The sequence below is a fragment of the Pinus tabuliformis genome, chromosome J (genome assembly GCF_031772625.1).
Source record: "Pinus tabuliformis cultivar Carrire ecotype Pingquan chromosome J, CPIR1, whole genome shotgun sequence".
Lineage (NCBI taxonomy): Eukaryota > Viridiplantae > Streptophyta > Pinopsida > Pinales > Pinaceae > Pinus > Pinus tabuliformis.
In genome coordinates, this window is record NC_142295.1 from 1,407,155,333 (window position 1) to 1,407,165,477 (window position 10,145).

Sequence of the window (10,145 nt, forward strand, 5' to 3'; positions counted from 1 at the left end):
GATTAGTTAGAAGAATCACGTAGGATGAAAGGTGAGTCTTTGGATAATTTTTACATTAGATTTGAGTTAACTTTAATGCAATTTTAGTCCAAAGATTTTCCTTCTAAATTTCAGTTAAATGGATGGTTACGACATTTAGTGTCTTTCTAGTGATTTTTGTCAAGACATTGATCAACAATCAGAATTCTACAGTGGAACAAATGTGGAAGAGTCTATTTTGGAAAATGAGCAATCATCTGTACATAGAGAAAAATTCAAGAATATATCTTCAACTCTTTATTTTTGTGCTCAATTGAATATTAGGTTTAGGATGCTACACATATTTTATAAAGCCACATAATGATAATTCTAAATTTTTAATTCTTGTTGATGGTCTCATAGAGTTTAATATGTAGAAGACATTAATAATAATTTATATTTCATCATAATTCCACCATTCTTTAATCGTTGAAGAAAATTTTACATATTGATATGTGAAATAGCTATAGTTCTTGACTTTTGTGCGCTTTCATTTTTCCATAATATGATTTTGTGTGAATTTTGGTAGGTTTGACACTAAAACTACTGTAGTTGTTACTAGATTTTAATTCTTGTTGATGGTCTCATAGAGTTTAATATGTAGAAGACATTAATAATAATTTATATTTCATCATCATTCCACTGTCCTTTAATCATTGAAAATAATTTTACATATTGATATATGAAATAGCTATAGTTCTTGACTTTTGTGTGCTTTCATTTTTCCATAATATGATTTTATGTGAATTTTGGTAGGTTTGACACTAAAACTATTGCACTTGTTACTGAAGAAACACAACTACCATTTCTTACAGTCAAGAACAATTTTGAAGCTCTAGTATGTCAAAATAATTGATTCTTTTGGAATTATTTTCTAATAACTTATAAGATTGCATTGATGGAATGACTTACAAGAATTGAATATTCGAGACTTTGCAAGGATCTTCCTCCCTTCTTATCTTCAGAAACTTTGTTGCAAGGTCAATTTTGTTGTGAATTGCCCTCTTCGTTTGCAATCCATAATTTTTGGAGACAAAAGAAGGTATGTTAATATTTTATCATCTATATGTGTTGTAGGTTGCCTTCGATGCCTTAAGATTTGCAGCTCCAATTCAAGCTTTGGGAACATGATTGTGAATAGGATGTGGGAAACAAACCCTTACATAGCTTTTCATTTATGAATAAAAACTTTATGGATGCAAATTGCCACAACTAGTATTTGCACTCCACTTGAGGCACTAGACATAGTGACTATTAGTATAGACTACAATGCCCATAATGTCATGTGAAGGATGCAAGATGGTGAATGCATTCCATCAAAACTTTGGTTAAATTGTAAGTTACATCTAAAAAGCATGGCAATAAGACATCAAAACTTTGTTTAAATTGTAAACATGAACACTTTGGATAAAAACAACTTGAAAAATATGTATCCACTGAGATCTCTAATAAGGCCCAAACATGTATAGCCAATGAAAATTTATTATATAATTCTAAATATAAGATTTTTTTTTTAATTTGACTAAACCATTTGATATTAGAAAAGGTCAAAAGAATTAATTGTAAGTCAAAGTTATCGTTATATACCATGTTCTTGTATAATAATAACTTTACTAAAACTAGATAGTACTTGGATAGCGCTTACCATGCAAGAAAAATAAATATTTAAAGAAAGGGACTAGCTGCTTTGCCTCTATCTCCCTAATTAGTAATGTATCAACCTAATGCAATTATGTGAGGAGAAATATTTCACCCCATAATGCCAGTAATGCATTTAAGAGCGTAAAGAAGACAACCTGAAGCTGAAACATAGAGATTCTTGTTGACAAAGTTTCCTTGCTATAAAGATGATTGTGAAAGAGAACGGTAGCCACACAATTTAAAATTTAATTGTGTGAAAAGGATATAGGTTGTAGTTTAATCACTTGCCTAACAATGTTGAAATATTAAGGTTTAGTGGGAGTATATTTTTAAATTTTTATTATTATTTTGAGTGGTAGTTAGTTTCATGTTTTAGATAGTGTTGAGATATTAAGATTTAGTGATAATAATTTTTTTTTAATTTTTATTATTATTTTGAGTGGTAGTTAGTTTCATGTTTTAGATAGTGTTGAGATATTAAGATTTAGTGATAATAATTTTTTTTTAATTTTTATTATTATTTTGAATAAGTGATTAATTTCATGTTTTAGGTAATCATTGATTTATGTAATTGATTGCCAATTAAGTGAATGTGATAATTACTCTAATAAATCAATACAATTGATTCGTAATGAAATGAGTGAGATATTTGTTCCCCTAAGCAGTACGTCATCTTTTTTTCGCAAGAGAAAACTGTCGAATAAGGATGGGCTTGTTTTCCGGGTCGTTAGTCAACATTGGGTACACACTAATATTCTGGTTCTCGGCCAAACCCCGGGCCAGACTTTTCAGTAATATATCGATTTATTTTGGGGGTTTATATATTGCTCAACTAGGTATGAGTTTCAAAAGGGAGGAGGCTCCAAGCACTAGCGCTACGATATGTAAACTAGCGTGGTCACCGTATAGTAGGCAGAAAGAGGAAAGCTATCCAGGATAGCTATTAAGTTCAGTTCCTCACAGTGCAAAGACATAATGCGGGCTGAATATAATATTTTTAATGCGGTATTGGAATTTGACCTGGTGATCAAATACAGTTAAAAGAGATTGTGGTTGTCAAAAAAATCTTTAACTCATGGGTGTATTCTTTTGAAAGTGGAGATTTAAATTACTACTTTATTTAATGTCAAACTATTTTGGCCTGGTTGGAAAACAACGAAGTTGAAGTATTAGCATGTTGTGACAATTGAACGGGTTGGACGAAGTTGAACTCTAATTGAAACTGCATGCACATTATATTCGTTCTCCTTAAATAATAATGGACAGCAATTCAAGCGTGATAAACTGTGGGAGCCACGGTCGTATTCTTTGTTATACCAAGATCATTACATATGAATTCAAATACAAATCATTGGAGAGGTATTGGAATTACTATTTACCTTTGACTTTGGATGTATTATGCTTTGAGATGGATTATCCAAATTTCTTTTTGGAAAGTTTATATCATTAGGAATTTGATCCTTTTCGTACGATAGATTTAGAGTTTTGGAATGTTTATATCATGAGGAATTTGATCCTTTTCGTACGATAAATTTAGAGTTAGACTAATCTGGATGGGTGGCTATACAATTTACAATAATAATGAATTATGACCATACCATCTCTAAGTTTATACAACAAATTAGAACTCAAAATCATATACCCAAATGACATGTCCACACATAATTGTTACTCATAACCCTACCACATAGCCTATGTAATAGTTTATCATATTTTTAATTTATTAATCAATTTGCCTAGATTCATTTTAACTCAGATTTATCAAGCATCAGGAGGGATCCAATCTCAAGGTGCAAACCTTTTCTTCGAGTGTAAAACTTGAGGAAAGGTTTGCACCTCAAGAGATTTGATCCCTCTAGGTGCTTGATAGATCTGAGTTAAGATGGATCTAAGCAAGTAACATAATACTATATAATATCTATGTTTCTCTTTCTTATTCCCTCTCTCTATCTCACCCCAAACATACACACTCTATCTCCATATCTATCTATCTCTCTTTACCTCCCTCTTCCTCTTCACCTCTCTCTCTTCCTCTTCTCTCCTTCTCTCTCTCCTTCTCTGGCTCTTTCCCCCGCTCTCCTCTCTCTCTCTACATTTATCCCTCTATGTATTTCGTCTTCCTTCCCTCTCTCTCTCCTTCTCTCTCTTGAGTCCTATCTCCCCCTTTCTCTCCCACCTCCCTCTATCTCTCCCCCCATATCTCTCTCCCTCTCTCTCTCTCCAACTCTATCAATATCTACCTCCCTCTCCCCTTCTCTTTCTCTCCTCCATATTTGTGCCTCCCTCTCTCTCCTTCCCTTTTTTCCCCTCCTCTTCTCTCTCCCTAACTCTCTCTCCATCTCTCCCTTTTCACTCTCTCTCTCTCCACCTTTATCTCTCTATGTATTTTTTATGCCATCCCTCTCTCTCCCTTTACAAATCCATATCTCTCCTTCTCTCTCTCCCTTCCCCTCTCTCTTCCTTCCTCGCTCTTCCATCTCCCTCTCTTTGTCTCCCCCCATCACTCTCCCTCTCTCTTTCTCTCTCTCTCTCTCTCTTTTCCCTCCGACTTTGTCACTATCTCCCTCCATCTCTCCTGCTCCCCCTTTCTTCCCTTCCCTTTGCTTGTTGTCATTGCTTGGATCCTTAGTTGAGATGGATCTATGTTGATTCTTACTAATACTATTTGTATTATATAAATTTCACATCTTTAAATATAAAATTACTCTCATTTTTTATTTTATTAAAACCTTACTTTAATTTAGGAATATTTTTAGTAGTCCCGAGGATAGAGGGTTTAGATATATCTCAAAAGTAATTACAACCTTTTGGTTTTTAGCTTCAATTAAAAAAATGTTACAAAATTAAATTAAAACAAAATATTTTTATTGTGAAATAAGTTATAGTTTTTGGGCATGTGGTATTGGTAAGCCATGGTATTGACCCATGGTATTGTAGCAAACCCTATTTACAAGTTGATAATATCCATGTTAAAGTGGGGGTGAATATCCATAGTTAAGAATCTTGTCATATTATTATAAAATATTTTGATTGTGAAATAAGTTATGATTTTTTGGTATGTGATATTGCTAAGCCATGGTATTAGCCCATGCTATGGTAACAAATCTTATTCACAATTTCATAATATTAATGGCAAAGTGGGGTGAATATCCATGATTAAGAGTCTTTTCTTATTGTTTTGGGCATGTGGTATTGATAAGTCATGGTATTAACCCATGGTATTGTAACAAAGCCTATTTACAAGCTAATAATATCCATGGTAAAGCGGGGATGAATATCTATGTTTAAGAATATTTTTATATTGTTATAAAATATTTTGATTGTGAAATAAGTTATATTTTTTGGCCATATGGAATTGTAACAAACCCTAATTTTTACAAGTTAATAATATCCACGGTAAAGTGGTGGTGAATATTCATGGTTAAGAATCATGTTACATTGTTATAAAATATTTTGGTTGTGAAATAAGTTATGGTTTTTGGGCATGCAGTATAACAAATCCTATTCACAAGTTAATAACAAAATCAAAATATACAAAAATGAATTTTATTATTTTTATTACTTTAACTTTTTATTATTAATTGAGCCAACATTTAAATGTTTGCACTCATCCCTATCACTTTCAACGTTCTTTTATCTTTTAATGAAACAAACATTTAGAATTGTTTACATATTACATTGCACCTACACATCTACTCTATATTGGGTTGTAGAATGCCTCATGGAACAACCATGGTTCCAACTATTAAATTACTAATTTCAAACATATGCATCCATAGATATGGTTAAAATGTAAATTTTAAAGTGTTATAATTTGTATCTAATAATAAATGACTTTTATGTGAGGCAAGGATCAACCTTCATACAATAACACATTGCATTCATCCAAGCAACAACAATTACATATATAAAATATATTACAAAGAAATTGAACAAACTCCTCCTAAAAGGGATCTAAAACTTAATTAAAAAACATCTTCACAATGAGAGAATAATCACTCATCCTAATAATATAAAAACCTTTCTCCATTATTTTCACACTCCCCATTAATGAAAAAATAAATTATTTATCATTCAACGAAAGTCTAACTTTTCCTTTCTTGAGTCATCTTACGCATTTTGATATGGTTTGTCATAATAGCTCGTGTTAAATAACAATCCAAGGAATGCAAGCTAACTTGGAGTATTTCTCCTCTCACACTCCCCATTAATGAAAAAATAAATTATTTATCATTCAACGAAAGTCTAACTTTTCCTTTCTTGAGTCATCTTACGCATTTTGATATGGTTTGTCATAATAGCTCGTGTTAAATAACAATCCAAGGAATGCAAGCTAACTTGGAGTATTTCTCCTCTCACCACTACTAGTGTCAAGCGTCAAGCATCTGAAGATGGGATTCATTCCACCGAGACAATGTTTTATCTCTTCCATGTGCTCTTTGTGGATCACCCCATAAGGGCTTATCTTGCTAATTGTTGAACATGTATAATATGATATGTTTTGTCCTCTATAGGTTACTTCGGAGCCTAGAGATGAGAAAGTTTGAGATAATGATTACCTCGGAGCCTAGAGATGAGAAAGTTTGAGATAATGATTACCTTAGATAATAATAAGCGTTAATTCCATTAAACACGCTCTTTTATGCCTATATTGTGCTGTCCATCCTGTGTTGCCTTGGCCATCATCTGAATCTTCAACAAAAGTTCCAGACGCAACTAGTTACACCTTTCGTCATGATCAAGTAGAAACTCTTCAATGGTAGGATATATTTTGTTCCAGACTCAACTAGTTACACCCTTCGTCATGATCAAATAGAAACTCTTCAATGGTAGGATCCAGTGGAGAAGAATGTAACTCCTTATACTCATAGTCATCGATAAAACCATTATGTTTATCCGGTGGAGAAGAATGCAACTCCTCATTATTTTTATCCGGTGGAGAAGAATGCAACTCCTCATACTCATAGGCATCGATAAAACCATTTTGTTTACTGGATAATTCTTCTAACTAAGAACGGGTGAAAATGCTTTCAAAAGCATCATCTAAATGATCGTTGTAGAAAATTTCTAAAAAGAAAAAACATATCGCTCGTGAACCACTGCGAGATAAGATCAATCACACTTTACCAAGTGATTTCCAATCTTTATGAAAATATTCCGACAAACTTCCCAAAACCACAAATTTTGCAATTCGGTATTCACAAAATTACACTAATGACAAAATAAATACCCCAACCATCAGTACAGCAACAAAGCTACTGAGACTTGGTAGCTAGCCCCCAACAACTCGACTTTCAAATTTGTACGAGGTAAAGTAGAGAATGCCCGAATCAACCAATTCGAGTCTAAAGAAAGTAATCATTGACTTTTATACAAAATGAATCCGATTTGCGTATGCGTGACACACACCCAACAACAGAATAAAACTTCGCAAAAAATGTACACATCTACTGTAATTGAAATCATTGAAAATTGTCATAAATTAGGTAGGTTTGATACCAAAACAGAAAGAAGGAAAGACAAAGTAATAGGGAGATGGAGAGATGCAGCTCTTAGGTGAAACAAGGCTCAACCTAGAGACTATGTACACTGGCACATTGCATTCATCCAACAAACAACGATTACACATTGAACAGACTCCTCGAAGATAAGATCTAAAACCTAATTAGAAAACACAATCCCACAAGGAGAATAGTCACTCATCTAAGATGAAGCACTCCAGAACTTTCTCCATTATTCTCACACAACTTGATTGCAGAATGAATTCTACTGAAGACAGTATTTCTAGAACTAAGAGAGAGTATCTGCCTGGTTATTTAGAAGTATACAGTTATTAATATGCAATAATTACAGCACTGGAAGCCGAGGGGTTGGAACAGCCCAGAGTTCATGCGCTCTTGGAAGGGTGAGTCCATTGAACTTTTCAGTCATGTCCAGGTCACAGTCCCGTCCATTCAGGGGAAGCCTCCAGTTGAAACAATGCAAAAGCTGAGCGACCGCAAGCTCTATGACCAGCGTTCCCAGTTGCTGTCCAGGGCATCCTCTCCTGCCTCCTCCGAACGGAAGCCACTGAAAAGCTGCGTAGGTTTTGTGGGTCAAACCAGCTTCTCCTTCAATTAGGAACCTCTCAGGCTTGAAACATTGGGCATCCTCCCCCCACGATTTCGGGTCCTTTCCAATCGCCCAAAGGTTAATCATAACGCGAGTGTTTACGGGGATTTCGTATCCCATGACACTGCAGGCCTCCACAGCCGAGTGAGCAGCAAACGGCACCACTGGGTGGAGCCTGAGTGTTTCTTTCACCACGGCTTGCAAATAAACGAGACGAGGCAGATCAGACTCGCGTACCATACGGTCCATTCCAACCACGCGTTGCAGCTCGTCCTGAAGCTTCTGCAGCACTTCAGGGTTTCTCAGCACTTCAGACATTGCCCACTCTATGCTTGTGGAGGATGTGTCAATGCCACCCACCAACATATCCTGCCAACATCAAATACAATATCATAAACATAAATTGATCATCATATTTATATGCTTTCAAACCCCAAAAAAGGGCATTTTTATTTTCATTGCAGATTCTGGAATATTTTAGAATTTTATCCAACCTATAAAAATTGAGCACTCTTATTTCCATTACAGAGTCTTCAATATTTTAAAATCTATAATCAACATAATTTCAAAACTTTCATTGCAGATTCTAAATATTTTAGAATCTTTGTCAATTCTGGATATTTTAGAATCTGACCACCAAAAGAGGGATCAATTTTTTAACCCTTCTAAGACTATCAGATTCTTGAAATCTGCAATCAGATCCCCAAAATCTATAATCAACATAATTTCAAAACTTTGATGGCAAAACTTTGATCAATTTTTTAACCCTTCTAAGACTATCAGATTCTTGAAATCTGCAATCAGATCCCCAAAATCTATAATCAACATAATCTCAAAACTTTGATGGCAGATTCTAAATATTTTAGAATCTTTGCCAATTCTGAATATTTTAGAATCTGACCACCTTTTAACCCTTCTATGACTATCAGATTCCTGAAATCTGCAATCAGATTCCGGAAACCTGCAATCTAACATAAATTCAGAACAAAAATCTACACCATTTTAACCTACAAAGAGAACGGCCTTTGTATTATCTCGTGTAATTCGGAGCTCCATATCTTTATCTTCAGAGACTGCAAGTAAAACATCCACAAGATCTCGCGGGTCGCTGGGGCCATTCTGGGCAGTAACAGCAATGTGTTCTTCTATTACTTTCTCTAAGAATTGGTCTTGCTCCTTATGCACTTTCTTCAAGCGACGGTAGAAACCTCGCAGATGATCCATCCAGGCCAAATATGGTATGTAATCTCCCATGTTGAAAGAACCAGCTAACAGAAGACTCTCTTTGATCACTAAATTGAACCCATGGCTGCCATTTATGTCTTCGTCCGAATACTTTTTACCTAAGGCCATTTTGCAGATTATAGCGTTTGCTAAAGTTGACATGGTTTTGCTAACGTTTAAGGGGCGAGGGTCATCCTGAGGGTGATCTGAGTTTGAATTAATAATAGAGAGAATCATGGCTGAGACTTCCTCTTCTCTTGTCGATCTGAAGGAATCAATGCGTTTAGAACTCAGCAACTGTAAAACACACACCTTACGCATCTGCCTCCAGTAAGACCCATACGGAGCAAAGACGATGCCAGAGCAATTATAGGTCAAGCACTTAGCGGCGGTAGAAGGAGCTCTGCTGGCGAAACGCTGATCGTGCGTCTTAAGAAACTCCTCCGCCATATCTGCGGAAGAGATGACTAACATAAGAGTGGAGGAGCCGAGGCGGAGAGACATGAAAGGGCCATATTTCAGAGAGAGAGCTGACAGAGCTTGGTGGGGAAGCTTTCCCAGCAGATGGAGATTTCCAATAATGGGCAATTGGACTGGCCCTGACGGCAGCCTCCGCTTGTTGCGGTAAATGAAAATGAAGAAACCCCATGCGGCCACCAATGCAACCAGAGCTTCAATATAAAACCCAGCGGATTCCCAAACAGCCCTCATCTCATACCCCAACTCCTTGCCCATTCTCACCCACCAAGAAACCATTAATAGCAGCTACTCTCCGCTCACTTTCATGCTCCTTGTTCAGTCGCCACCTCATGATGACAGATATTCGCCGTGCAATATAAACCTCAGCTGAGGATAGATTTTTTATATCTTCTAACAAATTTGACTAAATTCTTAAAATATATTGTAAACAATGCTATTAACATTTATACTGTATTTGGTAGAATATTCCTTTTTATCTAAATTAAATTAAGAAATCTACTTAATTATTTTATCCATAACAACACCCATAATTTTATCCATAAGAGAGTGGCACAAGAAATCCATTTTTATGGATGTCCCATGTTTATTCTTTCTAAGAATTTTCCCTTTGGATGTCATGCTTTGGTAGAGGCCTTGGAATGATATTACTAAGAATTTTCTCTTCGGATGTC

The 10,145-nt window shown here is 35.2% G+C and overlaps 1 protein-coding gene across 1 annotated transcript; it reads right to left on the reverse strand.

The window, feature by feature from the left end:
- Window positions 1-7,110: 7,110 nt before the first annotated feature.
- On the reverse strand, window positions 7,111-9,837 carry LOC149232620 (cytochrome P450 71AU50-like). Its single transcript, XM_089379459.1, has 2 exons — window positions 8,782-9,837; window positions 7,111-8,139 (listed from the first exon to the last, which is right to left on the reverse strand). The coding sequence occupies exons 1-2, from the start codon at window positions 9,748-9,750 to the stop codon at window positions 7,507-7,509; spliced, it is 1,602 nt and encodes a 533-aa protein (XP_089235585.1). The 5' UTR covers window positions 9,751-9,837; the 3' UTR covers window positions 7,111-7,506.
- Window positions 9,838-10,145: the final 308 nt, after the last annotated feature.

What these genes read in the sequence shown, in the direction of transcription:
- LOC149232620 (XM_089379459.1), bottom strand. Translation starts at nt 9,750, where the DNA reads ATGGTTTCTTGGTGGGTGAGAATGGGCAAGGAGTTGGGGTATGAGATG. An exon ending in ATACAAAGGCCGTTCTCTTT is followed by an intron (nt 8,140 to 8,781) that starts GTAGGTTAAAAT and finishes TGATGTTGGCAG; the next exon opens with GATATGTTGGTGGGTGGCAT.